General features: G+C 38.9%; 1 protein-coding gene across 22 annotated transcripts in view; it reads right to left on the bottom strand.

Moving 5' to 3' along the window:
• Positions 1-341: 341 nt before the first annotated feature.
• Positions 342-18541, bottom strand: part of TCF4 (transcription factor 4) — a 354962-nt gene continuing 336762 nt past the window's right edge. For 16 of the 22 annotated variants that reach the window (XM_082353737.1, XM_082353724.1, XM_082353739.1 and 13 more), the window contains 5 exons: positions 11222-11357; positions 9438-9600; positions 5994-6223; positions 5359-5499; positions 342-5163 (listed from right to left, as the gene is read on the bottom strand). In XM_082353737.1, the coding sequence (XP_082209863.1) occupies positions 5363-5499; positions 5994-6223; positions 9438-9600; positions 11222-11357 (666 nt within the window). In that variant the 3' untranslated portion in view covers positions 342-5163; positions 5359-5362. The remainder of the gene's footprint in view (positions 5164-5358; positions 5500-5993; positions 6224-9437; positions 9601-11221; positions 11358-18541) is intronic. The other 6 variants (XM_082353742.1, XM_082353741.1, XM_082353740.1 and 3 more) reach the window with 2 other exon arrangements.

The following is an 18541-nucleotide window of genomic DNA, read 5'->3' as shown; positions in this document are numbered from 1 at the left end:
GAGAAACGATCAATACAGTGGTATATTAATTGTGGTTAACAATAGGCAGCTCTTCACAAAGCGATACAATAGATTTTTGACTGAAAAGATCTAGCTGAGGAGGTTCTGCCAATCGACCAACTGATCCAGAAGTTTAAGGCTGACTTGACTTAAGCAAGCTGCAGCCCAACTGAAAACACTGGCAACAATGGCGCAGTTCAAAGCTCTTCAAATGCATAGCTTCCATGTTACATTAATTAGATTTCTTCAATTAGTTAATCCTCTAGACAGTTTTCTTTTTGTTTTGCATGCATCTCGTTCCATTTTCATTAAGGGCATCTCTTCCTTGGTCAATCATGTGCTTTGCTTTTCAATTTGTTTTTGTGGTTTTTTTTTTTTTTTTTGGTATGTTTTGTTAAGCTGTCAATATCTCCAACACTTGCAAAATGAAATCTAGAGGCGGTTTTACTCACAGCAGAGAAGCAGAGCTATATGGACAATGCAAAATGAAATGAAACAAGTGTCAGAAACAGTTTATAAAAATGGCACATTTATTGCTACAGAACGGTCATGTACATGACTTCATCGAATAACTACAGATGGGAAACAGGTAATGGCCTAGACCAAGCTGGGTTTATTTTTGTCTTGAAGGAACTCCAGCACACAACCTGTTTAGACACGTCTACAAATCAGAAATACACCAAAAACATGAAAAAATCGAGGCACTCAGCCACACATTGAAAACAAGGTGTAACTGTTTATCTTTTTTTTCTTTTTTTCAATGTTTTCCCTTTTTTTCTTTTTTTAACAATTTTTTTTTAGTTTTTAATGCTGCAGCTATGTGTACAGTCGCAAAAAATTTCCCCGCTGCGACCTACAACTAAAAAAAAAAACAAAAACAGAACAAAAAAAAAAAACAAAACAAACAAAAAAGCTACCATACAGTTTCATCTCAGTAACACATGGTAAAATAACATCTTTTAAATAGTAAAATAAAGTAACAAACTTTTACTCATAATGATTCCAAAAATCTACAAAGAAGAAATATTCAGAATCTGACAATTTTTTTTTGTAATATTCATGGTATAAAAGGATTGCTCCTGCGAAAAATAAGCCAAATATATTTTTTATTTTTAAATTTAGTTTTTTTCCTACTAGGGTGTACTACAGTCTATTTTATAGCAAAAAGAGCACTAGACAAACAAAGCTTTATAACAAAAAGCCAGGCACTGATACATGGTAAATCTCTGCTTTTTTTTTTTTTCTTATCTTCACTTAATTGCATCACAAGTAACAAGAATGAAAAAGGCCACAGTTCATATATTTTCACCATTACATATGTCTATAATACTTGAAATGAGTATGGCAAAACCAGCACTGCACAAACATGAGTCCACTTCAAGTCCCATGAGAAAGAGCATGTCTCTAAAGAAAAACAAACAGAACCAAAGCAAAATAAAAAGAGAGGCCTAAAGGCCTTGGTGCCCCATTGTGTTGGAATTCCTCATATGCCATCTTGACTTTTTTTTTTTGTTTCCAGTCAGCCAGCAGACTAAATTTTTGTGCTTGTTTATGCTGAAATCGTTTCATTCCTGACTCAAGTTCACTTTTGGACACAGATCATATTCTGCCTGTTGGATCCAAGACGAAAATCCTCTTAACCCCAAGTCTTGGTTCAACACCCTCCCGCACCGCCCCCCCCCCCAAATCCCTCATCAAAATAAAGATCACAAATAAAAAAAAAAAAATCAAGAAATAGGAAAAAGCGAAAAACAAAAAGGAATCGGAAGACTGAATCAGAACCAGTTGCGTTACTGGGTGGACAGACAGTTGTATACACATTAGTGTTCCTTGCAGCTACACAGAAGACAAATGGGAAAAATGTCTAGATGAACAGATCCCTATTCTGCATATTCATAAATTACTTGAATGTGGAGGTGGATCAACTATTCCAAGTTGCTTTTAAAGTCCAAGTCTCTGAAACAGATCCCCAGCCTAAGTATCACCATATACATAGTGTAGTATGGACCCTTAGGAAATTTTTGTATAGTACTTTAATCCTAACTGTCTTCTGCTAAATTGCATTAGAAAATACAGCGCAGGATACCAATACCTTACCTGGGTTTGATAATTACAAAAGAACAAGAAAAAAAAAAAAAAAACACACTAAAAAGGCCACATTCCCTTTCATCTTTTTCTTCTTTTTAATGGGGATACAACCCAATGAATATGGATAGGTGCAGATGTTTCTCCACCAAGCAAAAAGTAGTGAGCAGCTTTTGGTGGCCGTTAGAAAGTTTTTCGCTTATTTCCAAAGGGAATTCCACAATAGAGGTATTACATGACTGATTAATGAATGCATCAAAGCTGGTGAACAATAAATTGCAGCTTTTACTCTGTTGGACTGAGAACAAAATATAAAGCACCAATTTAAAAAATAATCCAAGAACTACGATTTAATTTTTTTTTTTGCTTTGTTTACAGATTTGAAAAACTTTAAATCAGCTCTATGAAAGCACCTTGATGATAACGTGTATCAAAAGTGCCAATCTTAAAATGTACATCAATGCAGGGAGTGTTTCCAGTTCCCTAAAGAGTAAACACCATATTTTCTTCTATACACTTATCCTGAATGTGATCAGAGGATACCTGCTTCCTATATAATATTGTTCCTAGGGATACCCGCCTTGATAGAGTATACAAAATGAGTGCAGAATGTACCACTAAAAGGAAATCTTCAACATACTGAGGGTACAAGTACACACAGTTTCCATTATTCAGGAGGAGGGGAGAGTATACAATATTGTCTTCCATGCCCTTCTTTGAGCCCCTTTGTTCGTTCATTTTCACAGGGTAGCCTCAAAATAACTTTTCATGAAGTCTGATTTCTGCTACTCTAAGGTTTTAATCCACCTCCACATTTTAGGAACTTATCAACAAATCAAACAAAGTATTTTAGTTTTATCACTACTGAACATATTTACAGTTTTCAACACACACACAGCTAATCAAAATGTTTATGGGTTTGTAAAAGATGACCACGTGGTAACTATCTTATTTGTTCTTACATTTTCAGAAATGAACATAAAATTCAGATTCTTGTAGCTCACTATTTCATTTCAATGAGACGGTTTTTAAACCACACCGTTTAAAAAAAAAAAAAAGGAACAAAAACCGATACAATGTATTAAAACACATAATAACAAGAGTCTACATGTAAAAATATAACTTTTACATACACAATTTCAAAATAATGATACGTTTGCCATTTGTTGCATAAAATTTACAAATGTATTTCATTACTATATAACTGGCAAAACAGGAGAACAGATGGAACATTTAGACCATTTCGATGGGTTTATGGCATTTACTCAGTGCTGATAGGTGGAAAAACTACTTGAACAAGGGATTTTTTTCGTAATACATGCCAAGATTGTGTGGCTGTAAAAATAGAAATGAGTTAGAGACAAAAGGATGTTGACAAATACTTAACTAGGAGCACTATTTCTTTACTGCACTATACACCAAAGTCAATCATTATAAAGATTCACGATGGAAGTTGGTTCAATTGTGCCCAGACGTCAAAGCTAGCTATCTGATGAGTTGCTGTGCCATAGCTTGATCTATGTTTCTATCAAATACGTTAAGTATAAACTTCATTCATACTGGCCAGAGAAATACTGCACTACCCCTCCTCAAGAAAGTGCAACTTAATGCTTTAGGACTTATAAGGCTTGTTATAACGCTGCATGATGATTGAATATTGGCATTTTATTTTTCAGACGAAGGAGGAGGCAGTTAAGTCATCTGCATCTTAGTAAACCCATTTTGAAAAAAAAATCAAGAAAGCAACAAAATCAATCAGCTCTGTCACACTACTTGCAATTTTCTCATTGGATGGTCGTTGAACTTCACTTGTTTTTTTTGTTTTTGTTTTTTTCCAAAAATCTGACCATGTATTCAGAAACACCTCACTGCACACTACTTCTGGCTACACATGTAGGTAACGCTTTAATCATTTTGTTAAATCACAGCCACTTTGATTATGTTATGTTTCCGATGATATAAACATTGGAAGGCACAGTGGTAACATTGTAGCATTCTAACCTTGTACCTCTGAAAATCCCAGAAGAGGGTCACAAACGCAACATTACAATTCAGACAAACTCTTTTTGCCCGTGTCTTGGTAATGCTGCTTGTTAATATCTACACATGATGTGACTTTTAAGTCCTGTGTTCCCAAAAGACTGAAGAAACAACTTTCTACTTATTTATGAATGAAAAGCAACATCAGGGTCAGCATTTCATCCTGCACTACCCCTCCGGAAGCAGAGTTGGCACTACAGGTTATGAGAACAAACCGGGGAAAGGGACAGAAATAAGACCAAAAAAAAAAAAAAAAAAATCCATATTTACAGTAAAATCTTTCTTTTAAAAAAGTTAATCAGTACTATTTTTTTACAGGAGAAAAAAGTCTGAAACAAATGAACAAAAGCTTACCATAGTCACTAAATTTTTAATATATATTTATATATATATTTATATATATATTTGTCATAGGTCTATAAGATCCATCTGTTCCTCCTACCCTAAGGAATGGCTAATGTCATCACTTCGCTGTCATCAGGATGTTTGCTGGTTTTGTTACGAGGGCAGCCGAGCTTCCCTTATTCGATATCCGGTAATTATAAACACTAGCTGACTTGAATACCAACAAAAACGGTCATGTAGTTTTCTTCAGAAGTACACTTTTTCATTATTGCAAGTTTACAATTTTTTTAAATTAAATATTTTTTTTTCAGACTTACAAATTAATTATATATTTTTTTTTTTCCAAAAGAAGTTTAGGCACAAATGCATTGTTCCACAGTGTGGAAAGATTGCCATTCAGTCTCTGGGCTGCGTCTCAGCCTGCACATACTGCTTTGAACATTCTGAATGATATGTTAAAGAGAGTCATCCCCCAAGTTGCACTTTTTTTCTTTCTTTTTTTTTTTTGTTTGTTTTTCGGTTTTTTGATCATTGGGAATGCTGAAACCTCTTGCGTCTGCGATTCATAACTACTCAGACTTGTCTTATATTACAAAAAAAGGGGTTAAGGACAAGTGTTTATGTGGGTTTAAGATAATACAGCTGTTAAGGAAGTGGTCTCTTGTATTAATGAAGCAATGTGGCAACTTGGACCTGAGAAAGAAGAGAGAAAGATGAATTAATACGTTTATAACAGAAAAAAGGAAAGCTTTTATTTTTAAACTTTTTTTTTTTTTCCCAAGGGGGAAAAAAAAATCTGTGAATTTGGGTCAAATATGGCTTTCATGGCTGATGCCTTGGTGAGAGTAACAAAGGAAAGCTTTCAGAAATGGCTGAAAACAAACTTGCCCTTTTACATCTGTCCCATGTGATTGGACGCGTCTCCCATGCCGGGGTGAGGCCCCGCCAAGGAGAGCGGGGGCGGCTCCGAGGACACCTTCTCCTCTTCCCTTCTTTTCAGACATGCAGCTTTCGGATTCAGATTCCTTTCTGTGGAAGAGGAAAGCACAGAGCATTTAGGTCACACCCAGGGCTTCTGGTCCAGGGCAAGTGATGCACCGTTTCTGTGGGTCTGTTGATCCTTTCTCTCAGTTTCTACCTTCCAGAACAAGAGGACCAGTTAGGAAAATGCACACTACTGCGATTCATTTGCTCAGTGGCTAGTAAAGGTCGAACTCCCTGGTGAAACTGTGCAGTCACTTTACAGTCTGAGAAAGTTGGTAAAGCAAACGTACCCAGCTCCGGTTACTGAGAGGACCTATGGAAATGTCCTAAGGCGGTATCAGTTATAAGAAAAATCCCAGGATTCAGTTACGGGAGAAAGGGGAGCTGCCTCACAGACTTAGATGAGGTTGAAACAGTGATCCTGAAGGATGCCTAAGAGTCTACTCTCTGCTCCCGCTCAAGGCCGCCAGAGCATCTCTGCTCTCTGCAGCGGCATGCGACCGTGACCTCTGCACGGAGGCCAGCTCGCCGGCACTGACCTCGGACTTGCTGCTCCAGGCTGAGGATGACGGCCACGGCCTGGTGGAGGATCAGGAGCTTGGTCTGGGGCTTGTCACTCTTGAGGTGCAGCTGCACCATACGGCCCAGCTCCTTGAACGCCTCATTGATGTCGCGGACCCGCAGGCGCTCACGGGCGTTGTTAGCCATCCTCCGCTCCTTCTCCCGCTCCGCTTTCTGCTCCGGTGTCAGGTCTTCGTCATCGTTATTGCTGTGGGACAAAAGGGAAAAACGTGACATTTTCCAATGGGGTGGGGAAGAAGACAGTTCCTAAATTGCTTTTGTTTTCTTTCTGAGTTTTCAGGGAACTTTTCCATCTCAAGATCTTGTCCTGGGCAGAATTTTCCATCCACCTGGGCTTGGCGTTGCTTTAGGTGGCTGTTGACAGTCCCTAACGCCAGACATTTGATGTCTCCTGGACATGAAACGCAAATCCAACAGGAGAGGTTCGAGTTGGGGCCCCGAGTGCACCATATGGATGGAGGGGAGCAAAAAGGAAAACATAGCTTTCATCCCTAAGGTTACGCACGGCAAAGCAGAGCGTTGTCAACTTCAGCTCAAGCTACACTTCAGGACCATGATTCAGAAAGCGTTTTAGACTGAAGCTGTTCTTTTTAAAAAAAACTTTCATACTGTGACATCCAAAACCCAAGGAGAACCAGGGATTGAAAAACGATGTGGATAGGTCGAAATTAAGACGATGCAGCTCAAACAGGATTAAGAAGGTCCTACATTCAAGACAACAGAGCAATGGGAGTAAACACGGGGGCCTGTTGTCTATTAACCAGCTTGGAAGGCTTGGTCAGTCCACTTAATGTATCTGAGTCTCGCTTTTTCCATGTATGAAATAGAAAGGTTAGAAAAACATCATCTCCATGGCCTTTAACATTATGGATGTTTATGATTCCCCAGACAAGTTGGGGAAACCTGAGTTGACATGAGTTCTAGGCAAAACAAACCCAACCCAACCCAAACACTTACTGGTTATCAATACCCATGATCTCATCATGAGTCAAAAATGAAGCCCAAAAGCTCATCCCTGATTATGAGAACAGAGATATTACATGATTCATATCAAAGGCATGGTTGGAGCCAGGAGTCTGGAAAGGGAAGATAACTTCTGTTTCTGGGTGTCATGCTGACAAATTAGAAACTTTTGAATGGGGGGGCAAATAGGAAGATGAGCCACCTGGAAAGCATGTCACATCAGGAAGATCTCATGGCGTCAAGGCTTCAAATAATTCCTGGGCAATCACGTAAAAAAGAGAGGTGTGGAAAATGTCTCAGGAAAGCAGAACAGAACAGAACAAAGAACCCTGAGCGGAACAGTCTGAATTAACATGAGCAAGAACCGTTTTTGAGTATGAGAGATATAAAAAATGAAGTAAACTTCACTCAAAAGCAAGAGAGTCTTCCCTGCAAGAAACAATATGGAGGTGACCATCCATAAGGATGTTAACCTAGAGATCTGAGCACTGACCCCAAAGACCATCAAGGTGAGCCTCTACTTTAAAATTCCATGAATCTGAAAGGATCACAGAATAAAGATGTTAATCACAACCTTTCAGAGCTGGAGGAACACGTGGGAAGTTATCTACTCAATTCAATGCACACTTAGTGAGTATTGGCTTAAAATGTATAGCTTCGAATCTTCCACTGTGGAGAATGTCTGGGTAGCTTCCAAATCGCACTAAGGATCCACTACGATGGAGAAGCCCCAGTCAATCAGAAATGGAGTGGATTCTTGGGTTCCAGCACATGCTGCTCATAAAGATGACGTAAGTAAGCCAAGAACACTTATAAAGGAGGCAGACACCAAAGAAAGATGCTGTAAGACTTGGCTTGTCTTCCTGTAGGTTAAACTCCCTTCCAGATGGGACTGTCTGCCTCGAATGTGTGCTGGTGAACGCGCAACTAAACTGAACCCATCGGAAAGTGCTCTCTTTCTCTGCCCTCTGATTCTCCTCCTCATTTCCTTGCCGGTTCTGCTCTCTCCCACCCGTGACCTCTGCTGATGCCAAGGAAATCAAGATTACTATTAATTCACACCCACATTCTGACACACAAATAGGACGTAATAAGTGAAAAGAGAACAGAGTTGAGTTTCTGCTCATCCCATCCTGAAGTTAAAAATCTGGGTAATGTTTTTACACATCAAACATATGCCACACCTTTTCCAAAGTGGGCCTGAAAATGGGAATTTGTTTTCCAAGGGTATTCAGGCCAATAATGAATGAGAATTGGTTAACCTCTGATAAATAAATTGGTTATGCGAAGAAAACTGCCTAGATTTGGAAAGTCTCGCCTTACAACACGGTTTTGGGGGCCTAAGTAAATGTCAAAACAGCGACCTTTTAAAACAAGGTTCTTAACAGCGAGTTAAAATGTTGTATTGAAATGTCAAAGAATCCATTGATATGCATGCGTTATGACCACTAGTTAAATTACCAAGAGCTGACTGATCTAACAGAGAAGCTGGTAAGGATGTGAAAGGCCCTTCTTGGGATGTCTTACCAATGTGGCCAAGTCAGGAAACTCTGTAGCAATGGTGAAAAGGGGTAAGATAGAAGCTTCCAGAATTTCTGAAACTGTGGTAGAACTTGTAATAAGGTTTATCTCAATAACTATAAAGGCAATATGAAAAGGCAGCATGCCCTTAATTCCTAAAGGACGCCAGGTATAACCTTGAGAACGATAGCCTTGAAAAGGGAGGTATCGTCTTAGTACAATTCATTTAATTTGCAAATAAAAACCATCCAAGGGAACTGAGGTAAAGAACATGGGTGTCACGATACTCAAAAAACAAAAAAACAAACAAAAAAACCCCATCTGATTATCAGATTAAAGTTCAAGGAGATAGATTCTAATTTAAAGATATCGGGGACTTAAGAAAACCAACCAGAAGCTATTTTCCTGCAGTTGCATTTTCTGCCGAGAGAAAAATAAATGAGCAATTTAGGTATTGCTCTTATATATATCAACATGTTAGAATAAAGCTGGGAAATCAGTACTTTCTCACTTTTGAGGTAAGAAAAAAGTTACAGTTGCACATACATCAATTGAGCTTTCAATAGAGCTAAGCTCTCTTTTTAGAAATATTTTCCAAAGAACATTTATGACCAAATTTGTAGAATAAGTATAGTTTTACAAATCGACTGCTTGCATTTGAATCAGTTACAAATTGTTTTTGCCGTGTGTCATTATTAGCACTGGGTCCAAATTCATAAATGCAAAGACATTTTTGGCTTTCCTAGAGTACAGGTATCTCAAACGATACTTTCGTACCTCTAGAGCAAGCCTTTCATTTTCTTTTCAGCTGCAGATTTACCTGCCAGGAAAAAACTGAATAGTTTCTTCCTGTTCTGTTCACTTCATCAAAGTCCAATAAAGGAATTAAATGAAGCGACAGTATTATATACTGTTACCTAGATCTTGACCTAGTAATGGATTTGATATCCTTCTTGTCGTCATCTAATTTCTTGTCCTCGGAAGATTTCGTGTCTTGCAGGTTTTCATCGCCCTCGTCATCGGATTTGATCTCAGAGCTGCCGGAGGAGACACTCTGGCCCTGCAATCCTGGTGGCATGCCTGCAGAAAAAAAAGAGAACAGGTGACACGGCCACCAAAGCCTCAAGGCACAGACACGCACACCCCAGACTGGAGAGCTGCCAAGCTATACAGTTCAGACTGCCGAACTGTGTGATCTGTCACTTTTTTCATGGTCTTTGGTGAAGTTTCAAAAATGCACCTGCAGAAACAAGTTTCCCCTGCATTGGCTCTGAGGTTAAATTCTATTTTGCAATCTTTTGGAGTAGACGGTAATTTCACTGTCTACAAAACATCAACTTAATTGCAATGAAAATCATAATCATGAAAATCACACACCTCAATGTTCTGATTAAGAACCCAAGTAAATATCAGCTATTATATTGAGTTTCTTCCATATGCAATGATTTAATAGAAAAATGTCCTTAAAATATAATTCCCAGGGAGTGCGCTAAATATGTACAGTCAAGACTTCAATAGATACTCTAATGATATTCTGAAATTAGGCTTCTCTTATCCTCAAGGAGTAACCAGCATTTAAAAATGGTACATGTGGAAAGCAGCTACTGCTCAATGAAGACATTTCTAGCTCTACCACTGCTCAACTTTCCAAGATCACAATATATTTTAAAACGTGACCCTAATGTAATCATTTACTTCTAAGGTAGAAGCGTGTCTATTTAGTGTTTCCTTCTATTTGTAATCTGTATAGTCTAGAACTTTATCACTCAAAATCTGGTCAGTGGACCAGGAGCACCCTTATCCCCTGGGAGCCCATTAGAAATGCAGGACCCCAGATCAACTGAATCAGAATTGGCATTTTAACAAGATCCTCAGGTCCTGTTTGTGCACATTAAGAAGTGTTGATCGAGGACAGAGAAAGAAAACCCAAAGGCTCTTTAAAAGAAAGGGCCATCGAAGTATTACTATTCAATGAAAAATGGCAGGCATACCCACATATATAATTAACGTTCAAGATTCTTACAGTGCTTAACAGGTGGACAAATGCTTATACATATTATTCATTCTTGTGTCACTGTTATCATTTTTATTCTCAACGTGAGGGGAATGAGGAGATGTTATGTAAGCATTTTGGGGTCACCTGGCCAGCCAGTCGCACAAGGACCCTGGGACCCAGGTCTTGCCCCTGCGGCACAGCTACCTGGGGTCCTGGGAAGCCAAAAGGAGACAGTGGTACGAGGCAATGAGGACGGGGCTTGATGACTCAAGAGCGAAAATCATCCAAGTTCCATTTTTTGAAATGTACCTACATTTCCTTCCATCGTAAGCAACAAAAACCATTTCCTTCCTTCCTCTTCATTTGGAAGCATCGCTGTCAGGCTACAACTAACCACATTAAAGGATCTGAATGAGCACAATGTGGAAATAGCTAAAATCACATTTCCTCTCATCAGTCTGTGGTCTCATTCCCTGCTGCAATAGGAGCAGGATTTCCGAGGATGCTGGAGCAAAACAGTTATACTGAAGAAACACAATTAGCCAGCTACGTTTGAAATCCTTTCCCATTTACTTACCGTCTTTGTATCAAAATGGATTCTTGGTGATGTGTCAGTGCTTCCTGAGGGATGAATGAGTAAGCATGGGATCCACACGGGATCTATTGTTTCAGTGAGGTCAGAAGCGCCCGCGGAGGCGGACCTACCTCTGTAAGGGTCCTGGGGTGGGTTCAAATCAGGGGACGTTGCAGACTGCACAGGAAGCTGTGGCACGGGCACCTGGTTTGGGACAAGAGAATGGCTGCCCCTCAGGGCCACGCCATCTTCACGATGGGCCCCAACCTGAAAGGGCAAGAGGAACCGTAGAGTTTAGTGGGAATCAGAGGCGTGACGGCTACTTCCAGGGCAGCAGGGACCCAAGGAAGGGAGACTAACCTTTGAAAAACAATACTCCCAAATGCATTTCACTAGAGGGCGCTAAAGGACCACGCATGCACCTAGAGTACCCAGCAAAAGACACTTTAACACTCAGTAAGATGCTGTGCTATACATCCAGTGACAAATATGGCAGAGTAGCTCAGGCAGGTAAAACGTCAAATTGTCTCCCAGGGTGCTGCAGCGGAGTGCACTGATTCGTACCCATCTGTCTTCTATCATGTCCGCCAACAGATCTGACAATTATCTTAATGCCCATATGCTTAATTGTGGGCTTCTCAATTCCCCCATTGCTATCGGAAATCCTACAGGAATTTCAATTTGGCATTCGACTTTCATTTCAGGGGATAAGATTCTCAGGCCTGCCATTTTTTTTTTTTCCATAATGCCAGCTAAGCCACTGACAGCGGAAGCTACAGCAGTATGGGACATAGCCCCTGCTCGGTACAAATATAATAAAATGTCACCTGGCTTTCCAAAACTGGCAGCCCATTCCAAATTAATGTTTACTGTATTTCATCAGCTGCTGAGTTCCAAATCCAAAGGGGGACCGTTTCTGCCAATGCCACCATACCGGAAAATGTACCAATAAAGGTTTTATTAAACACACCAGTAATGCCATCATTGCCATGCAAAGATGTTTGGACATTTTTCCATATTTTTTTTTCACTATTCTGATCCTAGAAAGACACCATATTGTAAACACTCTCTATGCTTCCAAGAACAAAATTATAGAGTACAGCATGATGACTTGGTCTGAAAAAAATACTGCTGAGCTTTTTATTAACTACTACTACCTACTCTGGGGTCCAGAGATGTTGACCTTGTGGCATTGAGACAGCAATCACTGACTTTATAGTGTACACCTTCAAGTAAGACCAGTAAGCATTTTGCAAACCAAGAGGAACATGAGTAGCATTTTCAACGGCATTTCCAGGTAGTTATTTTCTTAGCCTATTGTTAGGTGAACACAGGACAGTGGTTCTAACACTAAAAATATTTATCCATGAATTTATACGGCTATGAATCAAAAAGTGTAATTTTTTCCCAATCCTAAATCTGAAACCACGAAGCAGAATCGTCACTCTTTTGCTACCCAGTGTTTTAAAAGAGTATTTCCACAAAGTGCAACAATAATAAGAATCTGAACAAGCAACAATAAAATTCACAGAACCAAATGAAGCATGTGCTATCTAAAGGCAGCCTAGTATAAAGTGTCACCTTTATATCCTCCAAAACAATACAGAAGAAAATAATTCAGGGAGAGGGAGGAGGATCATATAAATCTTTCTAACTGCCCAGATTCAAAATACAGCAAAAATAAAACCATTATATATAGAATGGACAAAAAACAAGGTCCTACCGTATAGCACAGGGAACTACATTTAGTATCCTGGGATTAACCATAATGGAAAAGAATATGAAAAAGAATGTACAGCTGAATCACTTTGCTGTACAGCAGAAATTAATACAACATTGTAAATCAACTACACTTCAATAAAATAAATTTTTTAAAAAGTTAAAACAAAATACAGCAGGAATAGCAAAGGATTTAAGGACTCAGGGGCATCAGGACGTATAAATGAATGTTGTAGCTGAGAGATCTGGGGAGCCCAGTGTTTTCTGCTACTCGGGTGTCCGTTTGCCTTCCCAGAACAACCTGAACGGTGGTCATTCAGTGTCTATGTGGATGCTTCAAATATATTAAGACCCTGATTATCTCCCAAAGCAGCTCACTCCATTTTCACCACAAGTTGGCCTCCTTGTACATTCCACCCACTGGTCCTAGATTCAACTTCTGGAGTTCCATGGAATAAGTGTCAGCCCTTCTCACATATTTAACACCATTGCCATGCCACTCCCATTTTTCATCTGTAACTGAAGCCTAATCTTTTATAGGTAGACCATGCCCACCCAATTCCCTTCAACCATTTCTCACTCTTTGTATATTGTTTTCATTTTCCTTCCAAACCAAAGAGTGGTAGCTGTTTTCCATTTTTAGATCTGTGCATTTAGAAGACTGATTCAGTCAATGATTATCCTTTCAATCTAAGATGTCAACTTGCAAGCATGAATTTTATAGGCCCTGATCAAATGGTAGCTCTTTAAGACTGTCAATCAATGTTAACCTAAATAATTACCCAAGTGTTGATTCAGTTACTGGCATTCCCAATGGATTTCATTTCTTTCCACAAAGGATGATTCTAAGTTGGAATCACTGAAGGTAACCACGGATTTGAGCACAGCAGAGATTCTCATACTCTCCTTCTATTTTAGAGTCATTTTATTAAAATCCTCAAGCCTTCTTTGTGGGCAGCTACGATGCAATTCAAGGTTAATATTTTGCTTTTGAATTAAAATATATTCAGTTATTAATCCTGAAATTTCTTTTTTTTTCCCTTCTAGACACATTTAGCTTTTAAAAGAGGATAGAAGGACCCACAACCAATGACCTTTCTATTTTCTTTCCCTCAACTGTAAATGAAAGACAGTACAACTGAGTGAAAATTATACAATAATGAGAATTAATATGTATATTATAACTGTAACTGGTCTTTGTTTACTGTGTAATCATGGGTAAGTTGCTCAAATCCAAAATGGAGAAAATAACATTGGAAGTTACAGAGAGTAAGTTCCAGGTTTATTGCAAGGAGTAGCAGTATGCGTGACAGCTAGTACACAAAGGTACACAATAATTATTTATATTGTTAGGTGTTCCAGCTGAAAATACTTGCATACTACGTAAAAATAAAAGTCTACATAGTTCAAGAAACCTTAGAACTCAAGCTACTTTCACTTACAATCCTCTTTGCACTCTGTCTCTATTTTGTTCATATCCATTTGATTTTAAATCTTTCTCCTGCCGAATGACAGTAAAATCTTAAATGATCTGTAAGTATGTTTGAGAAGATAGTTGTTCCAACTAGGTTTTTGGCTTTTAGCCACGCATGTTAGCTAACTTTATTTTCTATAGATCATCTCAAATAATACATCATTTTCCACAAAGGAAGTTGGAAACAATGTTATCCTTGATTATGGAAGGTCTCCCTTGTAAACTATGTATATTCCAGGTCAAATGAATGACTAATGATAGGTCCACATCCATGGATCCATCTAATTAGCTTGATTCTCCAGGATCAATTCCATTGCCTGTGGTTGTGGAATAGTATTCCAATCTGAAGAATTAGCTTTGCTTTACTTGTTTCCTTGACCACAGACAGCATTTCCTAACCCTATTTACTTCTCCCTCAGAAACATTATTTCTGGTCACATAAGAGACAAGGAAAAAACCACAGTGAATGGCCAGCACAAACCCATCAATAGAATAACTCAGAAACAGACGGAGAAACCAATACTGCCATCTGTATATATGAGGGTCAGGATTTGTCCACTTACAAATATAATAATAATGTAACTAGAAAAAAAGCAGATTCCTTTAACCTACAAATCAATTCTAAGGATGGTACCCAGAAAATCTATACTTCATTAAAGTCCTATTTTCATAAACCTTTTCATCTAGATAAGCAATAAAGTTAAAAGGCAGCCTATGAAAGGTTAGTTTTATCAATATTGATTGTGAATTTTTTGTGCAGTCTTTAAGAATACAGTCTTCTTATAGCCACATACAACATGGTTTTAGATATATCTATGCTAAAAGTAGAAGAAGGAACTAAAATCTAAAAATTATTCAATAATTATCAGTCGATTGATCAGAGGGTACACTTATGAATTCAACAAATATTTCCTAATCTAGCCCATGCTTGTCACTCTGACAGGTACTGGAAACAGGGTGGTGAATAATTTAGATGTGGCCCCTGCCCTCATGGAGCTTATAAGCGATCCTTGGTGGGATTTTCGTGGAGCGATCAATTTAGTGTGGTGGTTTTAATAGGAAGGACCAGAGACTCATTCCAGCTGGCTCAGGTAAAAGGAGATTTAACAGGAAGATTTCTGTGATCTACGTTTTGGGCCTGGAGAACTCTCGGGACCTAAGGCCACCCCTTGTGTCTCAGGAGCTGTTCCAGCCTCTCTCCTTCCTCTGTTGGTACCTCTGTCTCTCTCTGGCTTCTGCCCACTCAGAACTATGGCCTGGACACTTCTCTTCCTTCACAGGAGTTCCCAGTACATCCTTTCAGGTTCTGAATCAGCTCCTAACTCCCTCTCTGTCTTGGTAGTTCTGAGTTCAGAATACCAAGATCATCAGATGGTCCAGCTCATCATTTTGAAGCAGACACAGGCCATCCAATGAATGGGCTAGCCTGGGATCAGGTGTCCTCACCCCTGGTCCAATGAGCTATAAAAGAAGAGGAGGAGGCAAGATCATGTGGTCCAATCATGGCTGCCCCTTCCTCGGGCCCCCGTAAATCATGGCTTTTATGTGCAGCTATCTAAGCTTCATTGTATCTTAGGTCAAGGAATATTCAAATTCCGACACAGCTGTTTAAATTCTCCAGTGTGACTTTATCACTGGGAATTCCTAAATACTTTTAGAAGTGTACTACTTCTTCTGAATCACATAAGCACCATATCATTTTAAATAATCTTACTTTCTGAGGAAAGAATTGATATATTAAGAACACTTTTCAACTACAGTATATAGACTTTAAGGGAAGGAAGGGTCTGGGGAGACTTGGATATCAGTTAGGACAAACTTCTCATTTTACAGAGAAGAAAGCAAAGGCTGAAATGGTTAAGTGACTCAGCGAACATCTGGTTAGAGGACTAAAACAGATTTTGAACTCAGAAAACTTATAACAACATTGAACAACTTGATTGGGCATATATTATATATATATATACATACATATATATATATGTATATATATATATATATATATATATATATATGTACGTATATACACACACATAGGGGAGGCGAGCAGAGTTTAGGGACAAATGGGGTTACTTCCTGGAGTTTTCATTTTAAAGCAGTGTGTATGTGTGTGTGTGTGTGTGTGTGTGTGTGTGTGCGCATACCTAGATGCAGATATAAAAATCATTTTAGTTTTCCTTATCATAGGGAGGAAAACATCATGGCCCACCAACTCAGGCCAAGGCCAAGATGTCTAACTAAATTACAAAATTTAATATTTGCCACGACTCCTCCAACATAAACAGATTTAAAAGATATGCAGTTTCAAATTAGGTGGCTGTTGGCAAGGCTGTTTGTATGTGGGGATGCGAAGAGAGCATCCTGGTAAACGTCCTTTTTCCTGATCCTCAAGCTAACAACAAACACCACAAACAAAAAAGGCATTCAGTGTTTCTGCTCTCTTTGTTTCCAGAGAGTATTGTGAAAGTAATTATTCTGTTGTATTTAAGAGGCCTATTTCATGGATGGGAAAATGTATTAAATTTCATTTGGCAGTTATTCAATCCTTGTTAATGTTATCTCCAGAGATAACTGCTTCAAAACAGGCTTTCAGACCTCAGTTCTTTCTCCTCTACCATAATCCTTCTAAAAGAGTGTAGGATGGAAACTTTAGGAAACTTGTCATCAATTTCTAGACCCGCGATAATGACACAAAACCAGAAATGCTGTTAGAGACATTTTAGTAGCTCAAAACGAAAGTTTGTAATTAATGGCATCAGGTTCAAAATCTTCCTTTTGACAGAGGTGTTTTTTAGAAAGAAGAAAAATAACAACAAGAAAATGGGGCAAAGAAAAAAGTCCTGGTAACTTTTACTTTTCTCTCTTCTTTCTCTTGTTTTGCCATAATCATAAAAAAAAAAAAAGCTGATGGGCTGGGTTTTTTTTATTGTAATTGGACACCCATTGACAGAGAAAACAGTTTTGGTGTCTGAACTGTAATCTCCCCACGAAATATCAATTATACATGACAGTCGTAGAGTGCTAGATTTCAGTTTCAATTATCTTGCCAGATCTGTCTGTGTCATATTAGAGGAAAGCAAACATTTTCTCAAATGTGCAAAAAATACCATTGAGTCCAAAAGGTGCATCTTTTAAAGAAGTGGGAAGTGGTCCTGCAAACTTTTTTTAATAGCACACAGATGGGAACTCAGAAGTTCATGAAATAGCAGTGGTAGACACTGTGAAGAATAATATTGGAGGCACCAAATTCTGTAGAAAATGAGACTAGGCTCTGATAATCAACTCTTTCGTGTGAAAAAGCCCTGACATCTGGGACACCCTTCAACCACGAATATAATTTCCATACTCCTCAGTTTTAAAAGAATTATCAGATCATTTAAAAAAATTCATGTGATTAAACATTGAAAGGACTTTCCACTAAAGTCAGATCTGGATTGAGTTCTTTAGTTTGGATTTCGATTCTTAAAATGTTTATTGGGAGTAGGCCTCCTAATTTTCTTAAAAACACCTGTTTTTCTCCCCCAGAAATTTCACAGCTTCACTTAGGCTTTGCCTGAAGTAAGGTAATTCCTTACTGGGCAATTCTTGGAAACGTATTTAATGCTTATTCCCCAGATGATAAAAGAATTTTCGAGAGGATTTAAACACAATCTAAATGACCCTGACCTTGGCAGTGTCACGGGATCAGCTAGGCTGAAACCCCCCTGATGTCCACCAAAATGGTTAAAGATGAATGATTCTGTGATCTAGTTTGAGAGATGCAAACGGCTGTTACCTGATTTCAGTTCATCTTTTTATTTTTTTTTCTTAACTCATAAGTTCCATCTAGTGAAACCGTTTCATTTCTCTCCTCTGTATACCCACCCTCCACCCCCAATTCTCTACATCATTTTCCTACACAGGAAACCAGAAGTGGATGCAGCCCACCAAGCGGGGACCTCGGGGGGTGGTTGGCAGAGTCCATTCCATCCCTTCCTTGCCCCGGGTAGCAAGTTAGTAAGTAGGCTGGAGGGAACTAAAGTTAATCCATGCCTAGTGAACCAAGCCCATGTAGTACAGAGATTATGGTGCACTTTTGCAATTACTTGTAAGCAGCTTCTTTTGTCCAGTGTGAAGGAAAAGACAACTGGACACGATGTGTACTTGGAATTTCGGGTCCCCGCAGTGTAAACACACCTGTGTGAGGCCGACTGGCACACAAAGTGCCCTGTAGCCAGCCCAGGAAGTCCATCACTAGGGATTCATCCTTACCTAGCTG

This window comes from Balaenoptera borealis, assembly GCF_965194805.1.
Source record: "Balaenoptera borealis genome assembly, chromosome: 14".
In the NCBI taxonomy this organism is placed as follows: domain Eukaryota; kingdom Metazoa; phylum Chordata; class Mammalia; order Artiodactyla; family Balaenopteridae; genus Balaenoptera; species Balaenoptera borealis.
The sequence above is the reverse complement of the archived record's forward strand: the minus strand, read 5'-3'. Positions and strand labels throughout refer to the sequence as shown.